The sequence below is a fragment of the Culex pipiens genome, chromosome 1 (genome assembly GCF_016801865.2).
Source record: "Culex pipiens pallens isolate TS chromosome 1, TS_CPP_V2, whole genome shotgun sequence".
Classification (NCBI taxonomy): Eukaryota; Metazoa; Arthropoda; class Insecta; order Diptera; family Culicidae; genus Culex; species Culex pipiens.
The window spans coordinates 9,714,621-9,741,896 of NC_068937.1; the positions used below are offsets into that span (position 1 = coordinate 9,714,621).

General features: G+C 37.3%; 1 protein-coding gene across 4 annotated transcripts in view; it reads left to right on the plus strand.

Moving 5' to 3' along the window:
* Window positions 1–27,276, plus strand: part of LOC120413310 (plexin-A2) — an 83,902-nt gene that overhangs the window by 25,989 nt on the left and 30,637 nt on the right. For all 4 annotated transcript variants that reach the window (XM_039574073.2, XM_039574072.1, XM_039574075.1 and 1 more), the window contains one exon: window positions 10,423–10,664. In XM_039574073.2, the coding sequence (XP_039430007.1) occupies window positions 10,434–10,664 (231 nt within the window). In that variant the 5' untranslated portion in view covers window positions 10,423–10,433. The remainder of the gene's footprint in view (window positions 1–10,422; window positions 10,665–27,276) is intronic.

The following is a 27,276-nucleotide window of genomic DNA, read 5'->3' on the forward strand; positions in this document are numbered from 1 at the left end:
TTTCACTGAAATTTTGCATGGGTACCTCGATGTCGACGTCCGTGATTGGGAAGCTTCCTGCTCGATATTGACAGTTGTCACATTCAATGTGATCTATTTCAGTTCAAGGTACTTGGTTATGTACCTAGAACAGCTTCTGATAGCTTCTTAAGTTTCGGAACAAAGCTTCCCGATTACGGACGTCGACTTCGAGGTACCCATGCTAATTTCAGTGAAATTTGAGGTGTAGTGTGAATTAAAAGGGTAAGTACCAACAAGTGTGAAGCAGTTTTGCGGAGTCGTCGTCAACAGCTGGTAAGTAACTGTCAATTGTCAATCTGTCAACATGTTATTAGGATTAAACTTTTGAAAAGGCTCACGCAAGAGACTCACTGAATCCCTTCAAAATTGCTCGATACAATCAAATCGACTTCAATTACGAAGCGTTGCTTCCAATGGTCGACCTTCCCAAAATCGACTCTAAAATTATTCCAACCTTCGACAGCTTTTCGTGAGTCTTTCGTGAGTTATTTCAGTGCAGTGCTCTTCAACCTTCCCAATCGCACGCCGTGCTAATCAATCATCCCATTTTTCAAATCGCGTCTTCACGAGGCCTAGCTTTTGCTGCATTTTTTTGCTTCCCATCATAAGCTGGTGCTGGTTCGCCTAAATTTATGTATTCTTAAAGTGAGAGTGATTTTTTTTTGTGTGGAGGCTCCACGCAAATCACGAAACACCATTTACTCATCATTATTTATGCACGGAGTTCCAGCGGCAGCAGGGCTTAAGGTGGCTTTCGTGGGCGGGTGTTTGGCAGCTTTACGGAAAAAATGCTTCACGTTTGCTGTTTTGAGCTGTTTGAACTTTTTTTTTTCTTTTGCGTTCGCTGATTTGTGAAATGTTCGCGTTCGTGTAAATTTGTTTAGCGATTGTGTGTGTGTTAGTGCTTTTGATGGGAAGAGATTGGATTTTTTTAAAAGCCGGGCTCAACGTGGATCGGATGAGATTGTTTGAGGTGTTATCGTTTTTATCGTTTCGCGTTGTTTTGCTGTAACGTTGAGAGAATAGTTTGGAAAAGAATTTTGTAAACAACTCAAGATCTTCTCGAGTGCGTCCTTAAGTTTTGGAGAGCATGGTGTCACCTAAAAGCTCAAAATCTGATTGTTTTTGAAGGTTAAGTAAAACTTATCGTTTTTAACCAAAGTTCAAGCCACCAGTCAATATCTCTCAAATTTCTCTTCAAAAAATCATGCCATTTCAATTACCGTGAGAACGTTCCACCTTCAAGTAGCCACCATTGCTCAACGTCAATCAAGGCGCCTCACTTTTAATGCTTAAGAAAAACAAATTACAACAATCCACCTTAATTCATCTCCCAGCCTTCCCGCAATCTACCCACCTTGAACCCCGCTCCGGAGAAAACAATCAAAGGAGGCCGCTGCTTTACCCTCTTCTGATCTTCTCAAACTTCCTCCTCTTCCTCCAAAGTGTGCTCGTGCTTCGTTAAAGATTCTTCAAGGAAAAACACATTCTTTCGCACCTTCTTCCTTCCGGAAGCAATAAAACTTTGCCGTTCCGTTCGAGACGGAACGGCTTTCGCCTTAAGAATTCCTTTTTCCTCGAAAAGAAGAAGAACAAGAAGACGCCAGAGGGGTTGGGGAATTTCCCCGTTACGTCGTCAAAGGACGCCCTCAACTCTCGAGAGGCGCAAAGGTTCATCGACCCGTGCGAAAAATGTAAATCGAGTAGGTAAATCTTTTTAAGGTGCTGTGCCCCCTTTCGAGAAGAATTCTTCGTGGGCTTCTTCTTCTCAGAAAAGTCGCGCTCGATTGCAGAACTCCCGGCGTCACACGGATGACGTTCTCTCGAGAGGGTGCTTCCACATTTTCTTTCCAGATTGAGATCGATTGAGGGATTCGGTTTTATTAGCTCTCTCGGTAGTGTTTTTACCTTCTTTTTCCGAGAAGGGATCCGGGCAAGGGAACGCATTTCGAGAGCAGATTTTAGCATTTTTTGGGTTCGTTCTCGGTTTCAGATGATGCGTGTCATCATGGAGTTTGGCAGCGAGAAAGAGGGGGATGATGAGGTAGATGACCCTATTTAGAGGTTGGTGGAGTCGTTTAACGAAGAGGTTTGCTTTGGAAGAGGGGAAGATTTGAAGGAATTGATTAAATTTGCCTCGAAATGCTCCCTAATGCAATTTAAATTCTAAGCGATCTTTTCCTATCCTATCCTATCAAAACAAATTTAATTACATGACAGAATACAGTTTGACAGATTGACAGCTTCTACTTACCTGTTGTTGCCAACTTCACCGACTGCACCACACTAACTTAGTACTTACCCCATTATCGTTCACACTTCACATTGAATATTCTAAACCAGGAATAGGTACCTTGATTCCGACGTCCGTGATTGAGAATCCCTCTTCAACGATAGTTTAAAATATTTTCACTACTTAAGCTAAGTACGATAAAGATTTATAAAACGAGAATGTATCAAAAATATCAAAATTTAAAACAATAACAAAAAAAAATTCTAAAATTCTAAAATTCTAAAATTCTAAAATTCTAAAATTCTAAAATTCTAAAATTCTAAAATTCTAAAATTCTAAAATTCTAAAATTCTAAAATTCTAAAATTCTAAAATTCTAAAATTCTAAAATTCTAAAATTCTAAAATTCTAAAATTCTAAAATTCTAAAATTCTAAAATTCTAAAATTCTAAAATTCTAAAATTCTAAAATTCTAAAATTCTAAAATTCTAAAATTCTAAAATTCTAAAATTCTAAAATTCTAAAATTCTAAAATTCTAAAATTCTAAAATTCTAAAATTCTAAAATTCTAAAATTCTAAAATTCTAAAATTCTAAAATTCTAAAATTCTAAAATTCTAAAATTCTAAAATTCTAAAATTCTAAAATTCTAAAATTCTAAAATTCTAAAATTCTAAAATTCTAAAATTCTAAAATTCTAAAATTCTAAAATTCTAAAATTCTAAAATTCTAAAATTCTAAAATTCTAAAATTCTATCATTCTAAAATTCTAAAATTCTAAAATTCTAAAATTCTAAAATTCTAAAATTCTAAAATTCTAAAATTCTAAAATTCTAAAATTCTAAAATTCTAAAATTCTAAAATTCTAAAATTCTAAAATTCTAAAATTCTAAAATTCTAAAATTCTAAAATTCTAAAATTCTAAAATTCTAAAATTCTAAAATTCTAAAATTCTAAAATTCTAAAATTCAAAAATTCTAAAATTCTAAAATTCTAAAATTCTAAAATTCTAAAATTCTAAAATTCTAAAATTCTAAAATTCTAAAATTCTAAAATTCTAAAATTCTAAAATTCTAAAATTCTAAAATTCTAAAATTCTAAAATTCTAAAATTCTAACATTCTAAAATTCTAAAATTCTAAAATTCTAAAATTCTAAAATTCTAAAATGCTAAAATGCTAAAATGCTAAATTTCTAAAATTCTAAAATTTTAAAATTCTAAAATTTTAAAATTCTAAAATTTTAAAATTCTAAAATTCTAAAATTCTAAAATTCTAAAATTCTAAAATTATAAAATTCTAAAATTCTAAAATTCTAAAATTCTAAAATTATAAAATTATGAAATTATAAAATTATAATTTGATAATTCGATATTTGGAAAATTCGATATTTCAAAAAATTGAAAATTCAAAAATTCAACAATTCAAAAATAAAAAAAATTAAAGATTTGAAAATTTGAAAATTCGAAAATTCAAAACTTAAAACTTCAAAAAGCTAAAATTTTTGAAAATTTCATAATTCAAACATTTGAGATTCTATAATTTTAAAATTGGAAATTAAAAAAAAAACATGTGGGAAACATGTTGATTTTTCAACCGTTGCTTAGGGTTTCCCAATCACGGACGTCGGTATTAAGGTACCTTATAATTCACAATTTTCATTACTTGAATTTGACTGGGAGCAGGGACCTTGATTCCAACGTCCGTGTTTGGGAAACCTATAGCAACAATTTTGATGATTTTCACAACCGTTGCTTAAGGTTTCCCAATCACGGACGTCGGAATCAAGGTACCTACTCAGTGTCAAGCGTGGAGTAATGTGAAGTGAGAACTAATAATCGGTAAGTACATAGTTTGTGTAGTGCATTGTGCAGAGATATCATAATCGGTAAGTAAATTTCAACCTGTCAAAGTGTTTATCTGTCAATCTGTCAAAATATAAAACTGTCAATTGAAAGTCGGTTGAAGCTGACTTCAACCATGTTCAGCGATTTTTTTCTTCGCTAGCATGGTTTACTTCAGATTTTTTTCAACTGACGTTTCCGCCATTGTTCCACGCTCTTCTTCAGGGGGGCTGCATCAAACTAACATCATTATTCTTAACACCTTTTCCACAAAGGTTAATCGCGCACCGATAACCTTTGCCCGTTTTCTCGCGCACCCCAACAGTAAAAAGTGAATGGAGGTGGGTTCCGTTTGCATAATGTGCCCCCACCAGCGCCTACCTTTCGGAGCAAACAAAAAAAAACTTTAAGACACAGACATAAACAAGAACAACACGACGACGACGACGACATGCTATCAGGCCCGGCAAATTCCTCGAGTAGGCGAGACAAGCGGCTAAATTTATTCACTTTCAATATATGTAAAGTAACTGTATCAGATAACTCGGGTGGTACTCGCCGATCAGAGAGCTTTTTTCGACTTTGTTGTTGTCGTGTGCACCCCAGAGTCACACACACACAACCCCGAGCAGAAAGAAATTTCATCACAATCGCGCTTACCCATTCATCGCGCACACCCTGTGGCATGGCCTGCTGCAACAATGGCTTGACACAAGAGAGAGAAGTGGGAAGAAGAAGAAAGCTGTGCAAAAAGTGCAACACATAAAGGGAAAGAAAGAAAAGAGAGGAAGGCAGCAAGCGCAGCAGTCAAGTGAAATGATTGAATGAATGCATGCATACATTATTAGCGCAGCAAGCGGTGAGAAGAGAGAGAGAGTGGTGGCGCAACGAGGAGAGAGAAGTAAAAACGAGAGCGAGGATGACGAGACGGAAAAAAAAGGCTAAACAAAGTTGGCGGCGACGACAATAAGTGACGACGACGACCGGAGAAGCATAATAGGGCAACAAAAGACCGATATACCGAAATGTGTTCAACAACACGAGGAGGTTTTGGGAAAAAGGGAGAGAGAAGGAATGGGGAGAGAGGATCGAGTCTTTTGCACTCTGTGGTCTGTGGCGTGTGTGATTGTGTGAACGGGGAAAGGACTTTACTGGAGAGAATGACGAGAATTGGTTGCACGGTGGGCCTTTTGAGGTGATAATAGGTACAACTTTAGGATAATTGGATTTGCTTTCGGGATATCCTTTGATTTTTTAATCCTTAGCTTTAAGAACCCAACTTACAAGTACTTAGAGAGAAAAAGTACCTGTCAAAACCCACCGTTCACCTCATCGATATACGACAACTCGCTGTCATCCCTCGGTTGAGTGGGAAAAATGGCGGAAAAGCCAATTTCTCAGCGCCGAATGATGGCGATGTTCGCACACCACGTTGCTCTTTTGTATTTGACGAAAGAGTCGAACAAAGCGGAGCTCTCGAAGCGCTTGGGAATTTTAATTGAACTGCACTTTCGGGGCGATTGGTTTAGCCTGGCATTGCATCAGGCTGCAAACAAAATTAATCGGAAAGCTAAATATTTGGCTTTGCGCGTTATCTCTTCAGGAATGCTGACTCAAACAACACAAAACAGCAACAGTCAGCAAGAAAAAAAAGGTCCAACCTGCTTTCGCGAATGCACGCGTTTGTATTTATACTTAGAATCAGACCTAATTCCGCTGATTGAGCAAAGCATTCACGTGGTGACACTGGATAATGTGTGCAGCGCGCGCTGACACACAACCTTCATGACTTCATTTGATTAAAACTTCCAGATAAGCGCGGACGCAGCGCCGTCGTCGTCGTCCAAGTACTCGTACTGTTTTTTTCTTGCTGCGAGTACGGAGCTATCATTCAATCTAGCCGTTTTGGAAGAGCTCGAACGGCGTGCAGGTCCTAGTAGGCGTCAGTAACTTTGTTTGTCTAACTAGGCCAGGGGTTCGGAAGCCCCCTGGGTTGCTAGGGTGTTTTGACAGGTTGACAGAATTACTTACCCGAATTACCTTGTTGATACCAGGAAAGCTGCTTACCACTATCACCTGTACTTACCTTTTTGTGATTCCTATAACTGGATTGCTGCTTACCACTTGTACTTACCCCTTTTGCGATTCCTACAATTTCACTTTGAAGGCATCTCAACATACCACAGGTACCTTGATTCTGACGTCCGTAATAGAGAAGTCAACTTTTTTGTTTCAAACTCGCACCCTCATACTGAAGTCCGTAATAGAGGAGTTCTCTATAGAATTTAGCCTACACTGATTCTAACCTACTGTAGAACCCTATGGTTCTTAAGTCCTGTTACTAGCTTATTTTGACAGTTTGACAGAACTTCTTACCAGATTCACACTGTTTACACCGCATTCGCTGCTTATCACTTTCATTTGTACTTACCCTTCGCAACCTAAAATTTCACTTTCGAGATATCCTCAACTTAACATAGGTACCTCGATTCTGACGTCCGTAATAGAGAAGTCATTTTTTTCGCGTTTAACTCATACCTTGATTCTGACAATAGACAAGTCTTCGATAGAATCTAGCCTAAAATGATTCTAACCTGCTGTATAACCTTAATATACCTGATTCCTATTTCTTGTTTATTTTGACAGATTGACAATTTGACAGAACGACTCACCAGATTTCCGCTGTTTACACCGCTTTCGCTGCTTACCACTTTCACTTGTACTTACCCCTTTGCGATTCCTGCAATTTTACTTTCGAGATATCCTCAACTTAACATAGGTACCTGGATTCTGACGTCCGTAATAGAGAAGCTAACTTTTTTGTTTCTAGCTCGCACTTGCATCCTGGCGTCCTTAATAAAGAAGTCTTCGATTCAATTTAGCCAAAAATGATTCTGACCTGCTGTAGAACACTATGGCTCTTGAGTCCTGTTACTAGCTTATTATTACAGATTGACAGAACGACTTACCCAAAAAAAGTCTTCGATAGAATTTAGCCTAAAATGGTTCTAACCTGCTATACAACCCTTAGATATTTGAGTTCTACTCATTTTATTTTGACAGTTTGACAGAACTACTTACCAGACTTCCATTGTTGCTTTCGCTGCTTACCACTTCCACTTGTACTTACCCTTTTTCGATTCCTATCATTTCACTTTGCAGATACTCTCAACTTAACATGGGTACCTTGATTCTGACGTCCGTAATAGAGAAGTCATTTTTTTGTGCTTTTAACTCATACCTTGAATGTGACGTCTGTAATAGAGAAGTATTCGACAGAATTAGCCTAACATGATTCTAACCTGCTGTATAACCCGAAGATACTTGAGTCCTGTTTCTTGTTTATTTTGACAGTTTGACAGAACTACTTACCAGACTTCCACTGTTGCTTTCGCTGCTTACCACTTTCACTTGTACTTACCCTTGCTTCGATTCCTCCAACTTTACTTCGCAGTTTCTCTCAACATACCACAAGTACCTCGATTCTGACGTCCGTAATAGAGAAGTCCTCGACAAAAGCCAACTCCCGAATCGATTCTAACCCGCTTAAGAACCCCAGCTCGCCCAGTACACCACATTTACCATGTCAACTATTTTTTCCCTTTCCCTTAACTCTGCCTTATTCCCGTCGCCACGTTGTTATCAGCTTACAAGGCCCCGGACTATGACGACCCTTGCGGGAGGGTCCGTTCATCAGGAACACACACACTCACACGCCTACTGCGCGCTGAATAGCTCACTGTATCAGGGTTCCGATGTGTCCAGCCCAGATAGGGTTTCTCCTTTCTTCTGAGAAAGGTCCAACCCAAGAAATGATGAAAATTGACGTCCCTCGATTCTAAATTCAAGATTGCGTCACTATTTTTAACTTCTTTTTTTATGCTGCCAACCCTATCACAGGTCGCTGAAACCCCGAACGTCGTCGTCGTCACTGGAGTGGGATCACACACAAGTGAATGCAATTTTCATCAGATTTTACTTTCCTTCCTCACCGCGCTGCGCTGCGCTGGCAGCCATGCCCTATCCGGTGACGGATCGGTTGCCAGGGCCGGAAGACGGGAAAATCGAGGCAGGCCAGAGAGAGAGATAAGGAGTGAAATGAGACAACGAAACTGATTTAGATTGAATTTTACCTTTTTGCTTCTCGGTTGGAAACTTGTTCGTCGGCTGGCAGCAGGGTTTCGTAGGACGAAGTGAATAATGACGACGACCACGGTGACGTTGACGGCGGCGGCGACGGGGCTTTTTTGCATTTTACTCCGACACTGGAGTTTTTCACTAGTGGAAAGGAGCGCTAGGATGACCAGGTTTTGATGGGGCATCAAAAACTACGCCATTCTAGGGTTGTTGACAGATTGACAGCTAACCTTAAAGTGTACTTACCGATTCTGATTACTTCCAGCTCCAAACAACTCAAATTTGACAGTTATAAATAGTTAACTTACCTGAACTCGTATTTTTTCCGTGAGTACCAGGAGGTACCTCGACTTTGACGTCCGTAATTGGGAAGTTCAACACAAAAAAAATCAAAAATACAATTCTTATCACCCTAACGCCCCGCCATTATTGAGTTTACGTTTTGTGCGCGCTCACGTAGGTTGATTATGTTAAAATGATCACTTGTTTTGGGTGTTTTTTACCGCACCCGGTTCTGCTCATCCTCCTTCCGGGGTGAGGAGCAATCAAATTTATTGCTTTTGTGTACCCCCCTCACTCTTCTTTTAAATTGTGGGATGTTGCGGCAAAGGGAGAAGACCCTTCGCTTGTCTCGCACCCAAATGACAGCGATTTCTGACAGATGACAAATCATTTGCTCGCGCGCCTTAATTTGCACGAATGCCTTCATTTATTCTAATAAAAGCGACGGTGTGACGCAATTGGCTGGCGTTAAGAAGGGGGAGGGGGGTTGTTTTGAAAAGAAACGGAACACGGTTTCCAAGAAGCTTCCTGGTAATCCGACAGGCGCTAATCCGTGCTTGGTTGCATAACTGGCGTGAGGTTAGCCCACCTTTCTGCAACGGATTAGCTCTGTAAGCTGGTTTTGATAGAATTGCGAGTGTTCGAACAGGAACGTTTGCAATTCTATCGAAACGTGTAGGTTTTTGACAGTTGACAATTTGACAGATGGTACTTACACTTTGTTTTGCTGCACATTTTCACCGTTTTCACTAGTACTTACCGGTTGCGGATCCTCAATCTTGAACGTTCTTGAAACTACAATTTTTAGAGGGGGTACCTCAACTCTTACGTCCGTGATAGAGAGGCTGAAAAACTTACCTTAATTTCGAGCGTTCTAACAATAACAAGGAGGGGGTACCTCAACTCTTACGTCCGTGTTAGGGAAATCCCCCCTCTTTGTTAGTGCCATAAATCCCCTCCAACGATCCAGATAACAACGTTATTGAACGACCACTTCCGGCGGCACCTCTTCAAAGTTATCAATTTCCAAGCCTGAAAACCAACAACCCCGACCCATTATAATCCTCCTAATTGGAGATCTAAAGCCATACGCTGCTCAGCCAGGCTGGCCCGCAGAAGCGCACTACACAATAGCCCGACCAGCCAGCATCGTCGTCGTCAAAGACGACCTTCTCCATCCGTCCGTCCCGGCAACCCAGATATGTTGTGTTGTGCGCTACAGCGAAGAGCGCAGAAAAGGTATCATCCACGGCGTGGCCTCCTACGATTTCGTGTGTACAACAAACTAGCGAGTGTGTCGTGCAGACTCATGGCACACTACGATATGTCTCGCGCGTCTGCGGCTTATGTGGCACACGACCAGCCAACGCCAACTACGTTGTATTATTGCATTTTAAGGAGCTTTTCAGGTTACCGTCTCCCCAACGTTCCTTCAGGTCTTACTCTGGTCCATGACTGATTCGCCGATTCGGTGAGGCCCACAAAGCGAGTCGATTTTCTTTTGTTCGGGAATTATTACTCATAATTGACTGCCTCCGCCGTGGAGCGCGGCTGCTCGAAACCTCCTCGGCCGAACGTGTGAACTCGATACATCAACTCCCCTCTCTGATGGATGACTACGCCAAGTCTGCTTCGCGTTTGATCTATGGAAATACTGTGCGTGCGTGTGTGGGAAACCGTGTGCGTTGAGCGTATGAATGAGTCCTGAGTCGGCTTATTACCCCTTCCACGAGGTTGTAACCGGGAAGCCATCCAAGAACCGTAACTACGTCAAACGTCACAGCCGGTTGCGAAACCTACTATTACAACCGTCGTTCCGGAATGTGCCACCCCCCACGAGTCGTCGTCGTCAAAGTTACACGCAGAAAAGTTCGATTCTAACCCAAATTCTCTTTTCCACCTTTTTCAGAACTCATAGCAATGGAGCGAATCCAGTGGTGCGGTATCATCCTTATCATCCTCATCAAGATTCTGTGCGCGCAGCCACTGGCGAGCAGCAGCTTTCCCTCGCTGAAAGGAGGGGGAACAGCGGGGACGAGTGGGAGCGGGGGAGCTGCAAATGGCACAGAGAACCTTAGCAGTCGACTAGTTAGTCAAATAGTTTTTAATTCAACCCTGAACCACCTGGCGGTGGACCGGACGACGGGCATGGTAAGTTTGAGCTGCTTTATTCAGTGACAGATTGACGGACTTTTGACAGAATGCCTCAGTAGGGACTTCTCTTCACATATAGCAGGACTTCCTTCGAGGATAAGATTTGTGCAGGCAAATATTAACCTCTCACAAGAAACATGTTGACAGTTTGACAGATTGTACTTACCAGGAACAAACGCAGCTTCTCATTTACCACTTTACACTAGTCAACTTAACAATTGGTTCACTAGAGATACCTCAATGTTGACGTCCGTGTTCGGGAAACATTTTAAACACTGTTTTACACTATTCTTTTGTACTTACCATTGCAAACCTATAATCTGAAATGTTTCAGGAAAAATAATTCTGTTGGGGGTATCTTGATGTTGACGTCCGTGTTAGGGAAGCTTTCTTAAATCATCAATAAATCATTCCAAAACCATATTCAGATTTGAATTGACATACTTTTGACAGATTGTTGACAGAATGTACTTACCCTGAGAGTCAACTTAAGAATTGGTCCATTTGAGGTACCTCAATGTTGACGTCCGTGTTTGGGAACCGTTTTTAAAATTTTTTTTACATTTTTCACAAGTACTTACCTGAATCAAATGCAGCTTCATTTTTCACTACGTTTCACTAGTACTTACCCCTGCCTGTCAACTTTTGAAAATTTAAATTTAAGGTACCTCAATTTTGACGTCCGTGTTCGGGAATCGTTTTGATCACTTTTTCCCACATTTCACTAGTACTTACCGTCGCGAATCAGTTATCTGGAACGTTTCAGAAATGAGTAATCTTGAACCTCGAAGTTGACGTCCGTGTTAGGGAAACCCACCTCAAACTTCTGTAAATCTTTTTTTTTGTCAAAAAGTCGGGAATTCCAAGCATTCTTGTTTGAAAATTAATGTTGAAACTTGAATAATTTTTTAATATTTTGTAAAATTTTCAAATTAAATTCACTCAATTCTGCTTTACTTTAAATTTAAGGTTCTTTTCACTATTTCAATATATGGGTCATTCCAGGTCAACTGAGTACACTTTTGGACTCGACCTTCACCGATTTGGACCAAACTTGGAGGGAACGTTCATCTAGCGATAGGTAACAGAAATCCCAAGTTTGCCCTCTAATATTATATTTTAATGTTTTAAGTATTAAAATTCAGTTTTGACCAATTCCTCATATTTTTATTTGTTTTATTTTATCACCATCGTGTTCCCCGGACAATTTTACACAATAATCAATGTAGACCTCAAATTAAAATGAACTATCTGCGAGATACAGCGATTTTACTGAAAAAAGTTTGGCGCAATATATTTGAGTATGAAAAGCTGACATTAAAAATCTTAATAAACATTGGATGCAGTTGACACAGATTTTCATTTTTTTAATGAATCAAACGATCTCTTTTAATTTGTGTTTATCAACACGCGGTAAAGTTCATGAAAAACTAAAATAAAAAAAGAGCCTAATTGTTCAGCTTAGAGTTATGATTTTATTTCATTTTGTCACTCAGGCTGAATATTTGAAAACAGATTCTAACTTGAGTTTGGCAACGTTTTTTTTTTTTTGTAAATATTTTTAATTGTTCAACAAAATTTATTAGTTATTTCAAATATACTTTTTTCCAAATGTTGCCCTTGAACTTTGTGAGTGTTGTATGGGTGAGTGTGGGTAAATTACCTTTTATAGATAAAGCTTGATTATCAGTTTCCGGAAAACTTAAATATCGAATAACATCCAAAATTGAAAAAAAGTTTATGTTTTGAAAACATGAAGAAAATATTGAAGTTGCAAAAATGTCTGATTTATTGCAAATTGTTTAAAAATTTGTCTCTTCAAACATTTTGCAAAAATTGGGAAAACAGGATTTTTTTTTCAAATGTCTCTTCAAACATTGTGGAAGAAATAAAATTGGAATGAAATTTTAAATTAAGTTATCTTTAACTTTTTGCCGTTTCCAATTGAAACGGAGTATCAAAAACTATTCGTTTGCCAATTTAAAAAAAAATAACATGAAAGTTGTAAGCATTCTTGAACTTTCGATTTATTTTTGAGGACTAATTGTTTGTGTTTCTTTTCTGATTCATAGATAATGAATTTCCATTTTTGAAGCATTTTTATGCTTTTTTTTTGTTTTTGGGTTTATACAAATTGCCTAAAGTTGGATTTTTAAAAATTAATTTACACTTTTTTTATTGGGTGGTTGATATCGACTTTTCTTATAGGGAGTTTTATTTAAATAATTCTTAAGATGAGAAATGCTATTAATTATTTATAAAAAAAAATATTTGAGCTTTCTGCAAAAGTCTGGAAAAAGTTGGAAATTTGAAATGGGATTTGAGTGGTCACCCTGATTAATAATTGATAAACTGTTGACAGATTGTTGACAGAACGTACTTACCTTGAACAGATACAGCTTCAGTTTTAACCACTTTACACTAGTACTTACCCCTGAGAATCGATGCTTATATCGATCTTGTTGTTAGTACCTCAATGTTGACGTCCGTGTTAGGGAAACGTTTTTGAACACTCTTTGGCTAGTACTTACCGTTTTGAATCTGGAGCATATTAGAAGTAAATTTTCCTTAAGGGTAACCTCGATGTTGGCGTCCGTGTTAGGGAAACGCTCCTCAAACTTCAATAAATCATTCCAAATTCATTTTTAGATTTTGGATTGACTAACATTTGACAGATTGTTGACAGTTTGACAGAATTTACTTACCTTCAATGGGATTTTGAGTACTTCAATGTTGACGTCCGTGTTAGGGAAACCCCTCCTCAAACTTCAATCAATCATTCTGAAGCATTTTTCAGATGATGGATTGACAGATTATTGGAAGGTTGACAGAAAGTACTTACCCAAACAGATACAGCTTCGATTTTCACCACTTTACAATAGTACTTAGGCCGATGCAAATATTTAAAAAAGTTTTTGTCCCTCGGCCCTGGCCGAGGTCAAGGGGGGGGCAAAAAAATAAAAAAATATAAAAATTTAAATAACAAGCCATAGTCTACACATTTAAATGAAAAAAGTGTTTTAAAATGCTTTTTACACTAGTTCAGTTGTTTTGCAATCATTAGTTTTCAAAAAATCTAAGATCTGACAAAAACAAAAATTGTATCGAAAAAAAAGATTTTGCATCGAAAATTTTCAAAAAATCTTTAAATTTTTTAATAAACCCAAACATGCTAAAAATGATTTAAAACGCAGAAGAATGTATTTTAATTTAATTTCAGCTGGTTGCACTTGAATTTTCATTGAAATTTTGAAGTTTATTGTAAAAATATTTTTTTTGCCCCCTGATTTTTCGGGCCAATTTTGAAGGGGGGGGGTGACAAAAACTTTTAAAAATATTTGTACCAGCCTTAACCCTGGAAATCAACTTAAGAATTGCTCCATTCGAGGTACCTCAATGTTGACGAACGTGTTTGGGAATCGATTTTGAATACTTTTCTACACTATTCACTAGTACTTACCGTTTGCGAATCCGTTGTCTGGAGCATATCAGAAGTAATGTTTCCGTTAAGGGGTACCTCGATGTTGCCGTCCGTGTTAGGGAAACCCTCTTCAAACTTAAATAAATCACTCCAAAACAATTTCGCTAACTTTTCCAAGTAATCTTTCACAGAAATGAAACTTTCTGGACTCGAACGCGGCAAACTTTCCCGCAACTTTTGACACATGTCAGTTGACGGCACCGCACTTACCTTTTAACAACACACTCCCCATATTGTAATACTCGCGCTACACTGCACTTTATAATCGAACACATCCATCATTGCCCGCTCACACACTCGCACGTTCGTTCTCAAGAGATACTTCGGGAGGAAAAACCTTTTATCGAAAGCCGGCTTGACGGGACATTGACTGTGTGTGTGTGTGTTTGCACTACACTCTTCCGGGGGTTTGCGCCTGAATGTATACCAGCCAGCCTATCAACAGAGTCCTTCTTTGGTCATAGCCTGCCGCTACTCCCTGTTTGCTCTTAAGGGAAAACTTGTCGTAAAATGACAGTCAACGCGAACGAACACACACTCACATGACGCGGCTAGACCGTAAGGGGAAAGTTTCGGGCTGTTGTGGCCCCGATAATTTTTTTTTTTCTACAGAATCTCTGGGGAGCTTCGCACCATCATCCGTTTAAGCAGGGAGAGGGGAGGGGGAAGAACTTTGGTCTTTCATGCCAACTTTTCTTCGTTTATTTTATTTCATGCTACTTTTTCAAATATTACTTTTTGTTTTGTGTTGGGGGAAAATCGCAATAACTCCTGGCGCGGGAAGAAACTTTATTCGCCCGACACGCACTTGCGTGCTTTTGGGGTGAGGGAAGCAATAGAAGCAAAAGGGAAGCTACGCACACGCAAAAATCATTCTTCTAGTATTGGTGACCGATGCATTTAATGCGTGCGTGCAGGACGATGTAATGGTCGCTGGGTACATTCGCACCTCTTATTGGCTTTTTCTTCGTGTTTTTTGGATGTTTTTTTTGCTAGCCAAGGTGGGCCACCAGGCACGCGCCGTTAATGGTCTATATTGGTATTTGTCAAGCCCACATATTGCACGTTGGCCAGCTTTACAGCTTAGGGAGGCTATCCCTTAGCTTTGTGTGAGATAAAAGTTTACTAAAATTGAGAAAATTTAAATTTGTATGAAGTTGAGGTTGTGTGAGGTTATTTGTGAGGCAATTTGAGGTTGTGTGAGGTTATTTGTGTAGTTTTGTGTGGTTGTGTGAGGTTTTGTGACATTGTGTGAAGTTATTTTAGGGGTTATTTTAGGATAGGCGAGGTAATTTTAGGTTGTGTGAGGTTATTTGTGTGGTTTTGTGAGGTTGTGTAAGGTTATTTGAGGTTGTGTGAGGTAATTTGAGGTTGTGTGAGGTAATTTGAGGTTGTGTGAGGTTGTGGAAGGTTATTTAAGGTTGTGGAAGGTTATTTGAGGTTGTGTAAGGTAGTTCGAAATGTTATTTTAGGTTGTGTGAGGTAATTTGAGGTTGTGCACATCCGTGGAACTTTGAACAAATTTGTGCTCAAAAAGTGTGACGAGAAATCAGTTCATTAGTGTTCTACGATAAATTTGTCATGGATGATTTCTCAGCACACTACGATCTCATAAAAGAAAATGTATACCAGTTAGACTGACATTCGTGGCAACGAATCAAAACAAACAAGTTCATCACGATTTGCACCTTTTTATCAACTAAAAATTGAGTGAAAATGTGTTTCCGTTAAACTGGCCATCACACGCAATGTTAAGCGTTTTGCGTTTTGCGTTTTGCGTCTTCCATAAACAACCATCTTAACAAGAGTACAGATTGAAAGTTAAAAAATCTTGGCCTGGTGACATCAACTAAGACAACAGAAGTGATCACTTGGAGGCACATTAAAAATTGCTTCATTGAACCACTTGTTTTCAAATAACTACCGTACCTTTCAAGCGTAATGTTTATTTCAGTTCAACTTATGTCTTCTTTGTACAAGATTCATAAAAATAATGCTCGTAACAAATCCAACTATCCCCAACCACCGGAAAATAATCCATTCAGATGGAACTTCTCTGGTTCTCGATCAAGTGATGTTCACACTAAACATTTTTCATCAGATTTTTTTTATGGAAATCCGTTTCTTCTAGGACGCAATGGAATATGAACGAAAATGGTTCCTGAAGATGGACGGAAATTTGTAAACATTAGAAAATTGTTTTTTTGCATGGCCAGCTACGATGTTGTTTTCTTTTATGTGTATAACAGTTTATGCCAGTTTCTATCAGTCAAGGGGTTCTAAAGTTGTGTTTCGAGTTATTTGCTCAGGCTGGAGAAAAAATCGCGCTGTTGATCAACCCCTCGGTTAAATCTATTATAAAATCTGTTATAAAAGTTGGAGCTCTCCACCGCTAGAGGCAGCACTGTATAAATCCCTCTTTTTGAATCTCAAGTTCTACCGATGTGGGTTGTGTTAGGTTACTTGTGAGGTTGTGGAATTTTATTTGAGGTTGTGTGAGGTTCTAAGCGGTTGTGTGAGGTTGTGTAAGGTAATTTGAAAGGTAATTTGAGGTTGAGTGAGGTTACCCATGAGGTTGTGGAAGGTTTTTTGAGGTTGTGTGAGGTTATATGTGGTTGTGTGAGGTAAAGTAAGGTTGTTTGAGGTTCTGGAAGGTTATTTGAGGTTGTGTGAGGATCTATGTGATTGTGTGAGGTTGTGTAAGCTAGTTTGAAAGGTAATTTGAGGTTACTTGTGAGGCTGTGGAAGGTTATTTGAGGTTGTGTGAGATTACTTATGAGGTTGTGCAAGGTTATTTGAGGTTGTGTTAGGTTATTAGAGGTTCTATTTGGGTTGTGTGAGGTTATGTAAGGTAGTTTGAAAGGTAATTTGAGGTTGTGTGAGGTTACTTGTGAGGTTGTGTGAGGTTATTAGAGGTTCTATTTGGGTTGTGTGAGGTTATGTAAGGTAGTTTGAAAGGTAATTTGAGGTTGTGTAAGGTAATTTGAGGTTGTGTGAGGTTACTTATGAGGTTGCGCAAGGTTATTTGAGGTTGTGTGAGGTTATTAGAGGTTCTTTGTGGTTGTGTGAGGTTTTGGTAAGGCAGTTTCAAATCACTTCCCTGTTTAGCTCTCAAAACAAAAATGCTTTTGCTCCCAACTTCAAACAAATTTAATCCAACAAACAAACAAACCGTTCTCGCCACAAACCGGTGTCGCGCCAAGGGGCTACCCAGCATTTTCCCAGTAATAAAATTGTAATAGACGACCATAAAAAAGAGGGGCAACTCCCCCGCCCGAGTCGGTGTGGCCAGCAGCGCCTTCTTCTAAACTGGCAGTGGTGCCATCTGTGCCATTTTTATCCTCACACTGACTTTGGACTGGGTGTGCGAGAATATGATTTGCTGATAAGAGTCGTCGGTCTCTCTGAGTCGGTTTGGTAGCGTAAGGTTTTTATGTTTTTGTTTATGCTCTGCCTTAGTGCCGTTGAATGAAAAAAAGAGGGAAAAAGAAGAATGAAAAAAAACACAGCCGGGAAGAGGAAGTTCTTTCTGACTCATAATTTATTGCCTTTTGCAAAGGTGTACGATACACAACACAAACACACCTACACAGAGAGAGAGAGGTGAACACAGGACACGATGTGAGCATAAAAGTTGGACTTTTTAGAGCTGGGTTGGGCAACCGGTGGGTGGTGGCAGCATGATGACTTTTTGAGAAGGGCTGGAGGGAGAGCTTTTGCTATAGGGCGTGGGTCATGATAAGGATGTTGTTAATTTTTGGGAACCATGCGGGGAAAGTGAGACTTGTTTATTTGTGTTTATTTGCTAATTCGGGGAATGAAGCTATCGCCGTGATTAACCTAATTTTCTGGGGAATTTGAGCGAGTCGGATAAATTTGCTTGTTTATTGGATTTGATTTGACAAATTACAATTTTGTGCTCTTAGTGGATTTGCCTTTTCAGTGGATCACATATTTGCACAAACTAATCAAATTGTGCTTAGCTTTCAGATGAAGTGCGCAGATAATTTGTGCCTTGGCTTAGAGAATTTGTGCTCTTTGTTAGACTCATAAAATTAAAAAAAAAATCTATGTTGATCAATGAGTAAGCTTTCAAAAATGTGTTCCCCATTTGAAGGAATGTGTGCCCTTTTTAAACTTGTAACTAAAATTAAACTTTAATACAAATTTTCCTGTTCTGTGCTCTCTGTAGAATAAAAGAATTTATGAAATTTGTGCCCATTTCTCAGTATGGGTAATCTGAAGTTTTTTTACAAACTTAATTAATTTGTGCTGAACAAATTGACGATTTAACAGAAAATGCCAATTTTTGCTCTTTCTATGAGTGAAAAGGAGTGCCCTCTTTACAATTTGTACCAAAACCTAAAAATTTTAACATTCAATATGAATAAGGCTACCAACTCTTGCTGAGCAAAAATCCGTACACTTTGTCGATATGCCGATATGAATTAAAAATATAAAACTGTGTCGTTTTACAGCTAACAAATTTCACAAAATGCTATCGGAGTGCAGAGTGCACGTTTAAAAGTATTCATAAAATAAACCGAGATTTGAATCAAATCATTATGTTCGTCATTTTTTTTTTTTTTGTTAAACGTTTAAAAGTTTACGAAATGTCAAGTTTGCTTTTACGAATAATATCGTTCTTAGTGTTTTCACGAGTACTTTACCAGAGTTTTTTTTATTGAAAAGGTTCTATAACATGTGAATCACAACAGTTTATAGGACCTTTAAAAACTCTAGATTTGTTAATTCAATAATGTTCAAAAGTTTTCACAAGTTTTAAAAAGCCTTTAGAAATTGATAAATATGTTTAGTAAGGGATTTCTAAAAGAACAATTCTAGAGTGTTTTTTGAAAGGTCCTATTAACTTATGAAAGAAAAATAAAATAAAATAAATAATCAAGTTTGAATAGAGGAAACCCCGGAAAACTCTCCCTTTTTGAATCAAACTCACAGAAAAATAAAAATTTCTAGTTAACAAAAGCTTCGACCAAATCAAAAAGCAATTTAATGATTAAAAGTTGTTAAAATTCCGTACAAATCCGTATTATGCGTAAAATTCCCTACAAAAATTTCGGCCTGTTAAAAATCCGCAAGGAGGTTCGAAAATCCGTATGGTAAGGAAAAAATCCGTACAGTTGGTAGCCTTAAATATGAATAAAACAAGTTGTGTCCACTGCATGATTTATGATTTTTTTTTGTGAATTTAGGCCAATTTTTTGATTTTGAGTTCTTTTAAGAATTTGTGCTCAATGTGATGAATTTGTGCCCATTGCACGATCATTATTTTTGCTGAATGGAAATTGTAGAATTGATGAGTTTTGTTCAATGATTATTTCAAGTTTAGATAAATTGTGACGCACTGAACCTTGTGCCTATTGTTTCATTTGAATCCTCCGTGAAATTTGCTCAAATTCTGATAAATTTTCTGCTCTTCGTAAAATTTTAAAAGAATTTGTGCTCTCTGATGATTTGTAGCAGAGCTTAACAATTTGTGATTGCAATGGAAATAAAACAGTTTGTGCTCACAAGATGATTTATTACTTTTTTAGAATGTTGAGTTCTTTTGAAAATTTGTGCCTAATTTGTTGCATTTGTGCCCTTTAGAAAATTATTTGCCGAATTTGTGTGCAATTTGATACATTTTTACACTTTATGAAAAATAGAAATCAAAATGTGTTCTCTGAAGAATTTGTGCCCAGGCCTAAAAAAAATTGTGCTCTTTTTTAGACTCATACATATTTTTATTTAAGATTGTGCATTTTGACCAATGAGGGGCAGCCCCTCTTGACGTAATTTGTGCCCTTATTAAAACTTTTTGTACACATTAAACTTGATCACAATTTTTACATTCAATAAATTTGTGACCGTTTCTCAAAACAAATTGTGCCCATTTTATGAAACATGGTTTTTCAAGAATTGGTGCCCATAGTTTCATTACAGTGCTCTGAAGAATGTCTGCCCAATTTTGCCTACTGTTAAATTTGTGAATTATGTAGAATCAGTGCCCATAGTTCAACTTGAAAATTTAGGTAAATCTGTGCTTAATTTTTTAATTTTTTTTTTGCTGAATGAGCCTTCTGAAAGATTTGTGCCCGTTCCAAGTAATTTGTGCCCACTGTTTGATTGAAGATTTGTGTTGCATTTGAACCCACAGCTCAATTTAGGCACTTTTGGGATGTTGTGCCCAATTGGATTAATTTGTGCTCTTCTTATACATGGCGTCTGAATGATTTGTGCTCCCTCCTAATAATTTGTGCTCTCAATGAGTATGCATAATAATTTGTGCCCAGTGTTTGAACTATGAATTTTGAACTTGTTGAGCCCATAGATGATTTTGAGTTCATTTGGGAATTTGTGCCCAATTTTTGTAACCTGAAGCATGAAAAATTTGCCCACTGGATGATTTGTGCCCAATCCACGTTATTTGTGCATAAGAAGAATATGAAAATTTGTGCCCACTTTTTAATTTACGTATTTTGTAGAATTTTCAATTTGAGTATTTTTTGGAAATTTGTGCCCAATTCGATTAATTTGTGCTCTCCTGAAGATTAAACAGCTGTTTTATAGATGTGCATTCGAAATGATTTGTGCACAATTGTGCTATTAATAAATATAAAACAAAACAATCTGTGCCCACTGATTGATTTAAGACTTCTGTTGAATTTGGGTCAAAAGTTCAATTTGAATACTTTTAGGAATTTGTGCCCAATTGGATTAATTAGCACTCCTCTTTTACATGGCGAAATCCAATCTGCACTCCGAAGTGATGTGATATTTTTGATTTGTGCTTTTCTGAAGATGAAATAAGCTTGTGCCTGAAGTATGATAAATTTGCCCACTCCAAAGAATTTGTGCTCTCAATGAAAATGAAAATCATTTATACTTCGTAAATTTTGAATACATTTGGGAATTTGTGCCCAACTTTATTAATTTGTGACGAAAACAAATTCTACCTGAAGTATTACAAATTTGCCCTTTGCATGATTTTTGCCCAATACAAGCGATTTTTGTTCCAGATGAATATGAATAATAATTTGTGCCCACTGTTTGAACTATGAATTTTGAACAATTTGAGCCCATCGTTCAATTTAAGTACTTTGGGGAATATGTGCCCAATTCTATTAATTTGTGCTCTTCTTAAGATAAAAGTTCTAGTTCCTGCTCTGTGTTATATTTACCCTTTGAAAGATTTGTGCCCTATCCAAGTAATTTGTGAATTTGCACATTTTATCAATATCACTACATTTTTTAAACCAGTTGATGTTACTTTTACTTCCATTGGTTTTACATACTTTGTGCCAACTATAATATATTTTTGCTCTAGCAAAAATTCATAAAATTACAACAATCGTTCACGCTCAAAGCCTCACAGCTCAATTATGACTCAAAATTACTCTATTTTCCAGCCGGCTGATGTCTTCTTCAGGGCAAGAAAAATCAACTTTTCCACCCTTCTCCCTCTATCTCAACCTCCCACCCACCAGTTCTGCTATTCTGGGAAAATTTCGCCGGCCCCGCCAGCACGCCCCAGCCAGATAAACATTAATCCTATCAACAATTTGAAACATTGAATAATTCATGTCCAATTGATGTGGCCGAAAGGGCATCTGCGGCCTTCTCCAAGGCTTGGCCACCACCAGACGTCGTCCTCGTCCTCGACCATTTTAGTTTTGCTCGAGAACGCACGAAAAGCTGGAAAATCCGCTCGCTTCGCCGGTTTGTGTAATAAGCCTCGAAACTCCGAGCATAAAAAAAACCCGTCCAGAAATGCGCAGAATCACCATCGCCACCACCACCATGCATGAGGTTTGGGAAATGGCAAACAGGACCAACTTTTCCATGAGCTCACTCTAGGCTCTAGGAATCGGGCCGGCCTCAGGAAGTATCTCTAGTAACCGGTAGGTGGCGGCCGGCGGCGGTGGGAGATGTTTGGAGAAAGTGAAAACTCCCTGCCACCAAGGGAGTTGAGCAAAATCAGTCACCATACAGTCTAGTCTGGTTTCGACGACGAGGGGGGTGGATTCCACGTCCCTCCGCCAAGGAGCAACTGTGTGTAAATAAGTTTACAGCGCGAAGCGTTTCCCAAGAGAGAGAGGGAGAGCGAGCGCTTTAAAGTAGTGTTTGTGACAGGCAGGCAGGCCACCCACAAACACCCACTTACAGGGTGGGTGGCGTTCGTGCCGGTTACAACTACCAGTGCACCAGGACGCTTGTTACTAGCGGAACCCGAGCAGAAATGTCCTGCCGGGTAGGACTGGTTCTGCTGCGAGCAACATGTAGTTGGCAGGCGTGCTGGGGTAGTTTGACAGATTTGACAGTTGGTTTGACAGGTTGACAGAATGTACTTACCGATTTTTGGATCACCTTGCAGGAACACTTCACTGAACACTTTTCACTAAACACTTCAACTTCCTTGAAGACTCTTCGGAGGTACCTTGACTTTGAAGTCCGTGATTGGGAAGCTTTTCAAGTTCTCCGTACTTACCGTTGAACCCCACTTTTGAGCATCACTTTGTTCACTAAACACATCAACTTTGATGATGACTAGCTGGGGGTACCTTGACTTTGACGTCCGTGATCGGGAAGTCCCTCTAAGGAAAAAATCGAACAACTGTTTTCCTCGGGTTCCGCTCGCCTACTCCAATCACAACTACCAACTCATCCTGTGTCGTCCCACTCCCACACCATCTCAGGACTCCCACCAAATACAACAAAGTAGACTGTGACCGTCGTCATCATCGACAACATCCCGAGAGGGGAGCTCTCGTCGTCGTCAAGACCCCGACGACGACACGTTCCGCCTGACGTTTCATGGCATGCTGCGTTCACGAGAAATGGTTGGAATGCTTCAGCTTTTATTTTTTTTTTTTTTGCTGTTGCTACTCCGAGATTTTCAATGAAGGAAAATCGCTTCACCGGAATCATCAACTAGGTGGATCAGATTTCTGCCCTTCGGATACGGATCCGGTTCCGGATTGCGCACGAAGACGACGAGCGGCGGCGGCACTCCTGATGAGAGTTTTTAATTGTTTGTTATTGGTTGGGATTCCTGGAGTGATGTGTTTTTTTTTTTCAAGCTTTTATGTCTAATCGAGATTGGCGATGACCATCAGCGTTGCGAAGGAGTCGTCGTCCCTCCTCCGTAATGGTTACCATCGTTACCTTGCGCAGCAGCCAGATGGAAAACTGGCCGGGCTGGATTACTTGGATTACTTTAATCGGGCAATTAAACGGGCGACGGGTGGAAAAACTTTGCGAAATCGGAGATGAGCTGCTGGTGATTTTGCCTCATGTTGTTTTTTTCTTGCTTCTTTCCTTTAATTGGCGACCTGTTTGGTTTCGCTGGGAAAAGTTTTCACTGAAAGGGGGTTTGGGGTGGGGTTTGTTGCGAGGGAGTAGTTTTTCCTGGGTTTTAATTGGTGCTCGTTGCAATTGAAATTAATCATTGCAGATTAAACTTTTCATCGAACTCCCTTTTATTGATATTCAGAAAATTGAAAATAAAGTTATTTCATATTCAACATGATTCTATTTTCATGTTGCTGTAACACAAATTTTATCAATATTATAAAAAATAAATATATTAAAAATGAACGGCGTTGCAAATATACCTTTCTTTGATTAAACATTTAAATTTGAACAGTTCATCGTAAAAAAATATTTTAATTTTTATGATTGTCAATTTTGAGGTTGAAATATTACTTCTTTTTCATGTAATTTTACTGCAATGTAGAGTTAGTCATAAAATTCAGAAAATTTACACATTTTTAGAGGAAATACTGCATTTTTTCCTGACACAAAATCTGGAAAAACTCCTTTATGTAATATTGACAAGATTTTTTACTTTGTGTTTTACGGCAAAGAAGTGTTTTTTTAGATGAAACTTCAATTAGTTATATATTATTGAACTAAAACTGAAACTGGAAAAATCCAATAAAAATGGCTTTTTGTGCTTGAAAACTTTTTTAACTGTAATTTTCAATGTTGCAAGAATTCCGTAAAATTTTATATAATTTTTTTTAAATAATGTGAATAAAGCTTGTTTTTCATCAATTGGAAAACTCAACTTTTAATAAAATCAAAATGTTAATCGTTTTAAACTGAAAATAAATGTAATCTTAACTTTTTGAAAGTACGAAAAAAAAATAAAATGGTAAAATTGACAAAATTGATAAAATTTGTTCTAGAAATTTTCATTTAGTCTGTTATAAAAATGTTTGTTTTTCCAATTTATTTGAAAAAACAAGGAGTTAAAGCACACATTATTTTGAACTGGATTTTGTTATTGAAAAAAATACAAAATACACTAACATTGATTTTTTAAATTGAGTGTGAAAATCCACAATGTTAAAAAGAAAACTTTATTGAAACTTATTGTGACCTGAATTCCGAGATATTTCGAGCGCACTTTCATTAAAAATTAATTTAGGAATAAAATTTAAGTTGTGTAATTTTAAACATTTTGCACAACCCTATTCTTTGTTAAGTTTAAACCGAGGGAAAAATGCCCTTTTAAAAATGCACCTAACATTTTAAGTATTTTCATGCTTTTTTTTTTTTTTTTTGAGAGGCTGATTGTTTAAGTTTTTTCTCTGAATCATAAGTATTACTTAATTAATTGCTTTTGTATTTTTTTAAATTTAATTTTAATTTTAAATGATGTTAATTTATTTATAAAAAAATGTTGAGTTGGTATGATTAAATGCTTATTTTTTTAGATTCTATTAAAGTCTGGAATTTTAAAATTAGATTTGAGTGGCCACCCTGAACTACAAATTCTTCAAAGCTATTAATCAAAATTGGTGATACTTATATTCAAATTATTTAAAAAATATACGGCATTTTCGAAAATTTCAGTAAACTACTCTAGAAATAGTAATGTAAAGAAAACCTATACAAAATTTTGCGTCGATTGATACTCACATATTTCAAGTCATAAAATTTTTAGAATTTGTAAAAATACTATATTTTGTGAAAATTTATTTTTTTTACCAAATAATTTGAATAGGATCAACATTCTTAATAATTGTGGGTCATTTAGTTCCCATATTTCGAAATATGATAATTTTTGTACCCTCAAAAACCCGTTTTTTTTTCTAAAACAAAATCTAGTTGTTCGATACTCCTGTCATAAAATATGAGCGGTTTTCACTTAAACGTTTTCACTAAAAGTTAAATTCCCAAAATACGTATTTTTTGTATCTTAGAATTTTTTTTATATGTTTTAGGGGACTAAAAATACATCTTTTGAGTCATAATTCGTGACGGTGCATAATCTTAAATAGGAGACACTATTTTTTTAAATCATTTTTTTTACATTTACATAATTTTATATCATTTTTCAAAGCAAAATGGAATTTGCGAACGAAAAGTACATTACAAACTGTTTGATAAAATTTGAAACGAATGATTGCAAAACAACTGAACTAGTGTAAAATGTATTTTTTGCAATTCCGTCGTGAAACTACTTACTTTTCCTGTCATTCTTGAACGACGAAATAGCCTACTTTTTGTACCAAAAATAACAGAATCGAATAGCAACACTTTTCAAAATAAATGCTGAAAAGTTCTACTTTTCAGCACTGAAATGAGTGCTGAAAAGTTGAACTTTTCAGCACTTGTTTCGAAAAGTAACACTTTTCAACATTTTTTTGATTTAAACGATTTATTGACAAAATACATGACAATTCGACTAAAAATTTCACTCAATGGGTGTTTTTCGAAATTGCAAAAAAATGTTGTATGGAACTCGTTGCAAAACTTGATTTTTTCAGCACTCGTCGTATTTATCCAACTCGGTGAACCTCGTTGGATAAATGTACGACTCGTGCTGAAAAAATCCTCTTTTTGCAACTTGTTGCATAAACTACTATTAAAACACTTTTTACATTCAAATGTTGAGACCATGACTTGTTATCTCATTTTTTGCCCCCCCCCCCCCCCCCACTCTTGATTTTTTAAAGAAGAGAAACTATTCACAATTTTCTTGTTGGAACTTTAAAAATAGAGAGATTAGTTTCTGAGATACAGCCTAACACAGAATTCGAATCGATGAAAATTAATTTTATTAAGTGTCATCTAATCAGCCTGAAATATTCCACTGACGATATCTTTAAGAGCGAGTTTTTCACCGATGTGAAACAGGTCGTATCGAGGTGCTCCGATTTGGATGAAACTTTCAGGGTTTGTTTATCTATACATTAGATGAACTCATGCCAAATATGAGCCCTCTACGACAAAGGGAAGTGGGGTAAAACGGGCATTGAAGTTTGAGGTCCAAAACACATGAAAAATTTTAAATTTGCTCGCATTTCCGTAAAACTTCATCAATTCCAACTCTCTTAGATGCATTCGAAAGGTCTTTTGAAGCCCTTCAAATGTGCTATAGACATCCAGGATTGGTTTGACTTTTTCTCATAGCTTTTGCAAATTACTGTTAAAAATGGATTTTTTTAAACCCTTAATAACTTTTGGCAACAGCTTCCAACACCCATACTCCCATAGGTCTAAAGATAGGGAATTTCATGGACTATAAGCCAACGGTATTAACTTTTTGGCCAATCGCAGTTTTTCTCATAGTTTTACGATTTTTCTAGAACAAACATTTTACAACGTTAGTTTTTGCCCGTAGGCCAAGAAAACGGCACTTGTTGGTCTCAATTTTGTCATATTTGGAATCCTCAGAAAATTTTACATTAGATTGAGGTTTTGGAATTTTGAATTTGATTGGAAAAAATGCCATTTAGAACTAATTAAAATATTATTTAGAATTTTGTCGGATTAGGGGTAAAACAAGTTTTCGCCTACTTGATACAGCATTTGACGTATTGATCATAGGGTAAATAAGATCTATTTCTTTTTTCAAAAGTGTTTTATTTAATTATTTTTTAAATCAAAATTACAACTCCAATACTTCTAACTTACGTGAAATTGACCGAGGATTCCGAATATGATAAAATTGAGACCGAAATGTGCCGTCTTCTTGGCCTACAGGGCAAAAACTAACGTTGTAAAATGTTTGTTCTAGAAAAATCGTAAAACTATGAGAAAAACTGCGATTGGCCAAAAAGTTAATACCGTAAGCTTATAGTCCATGAAATTACCTATCTTTTGACCTATGGG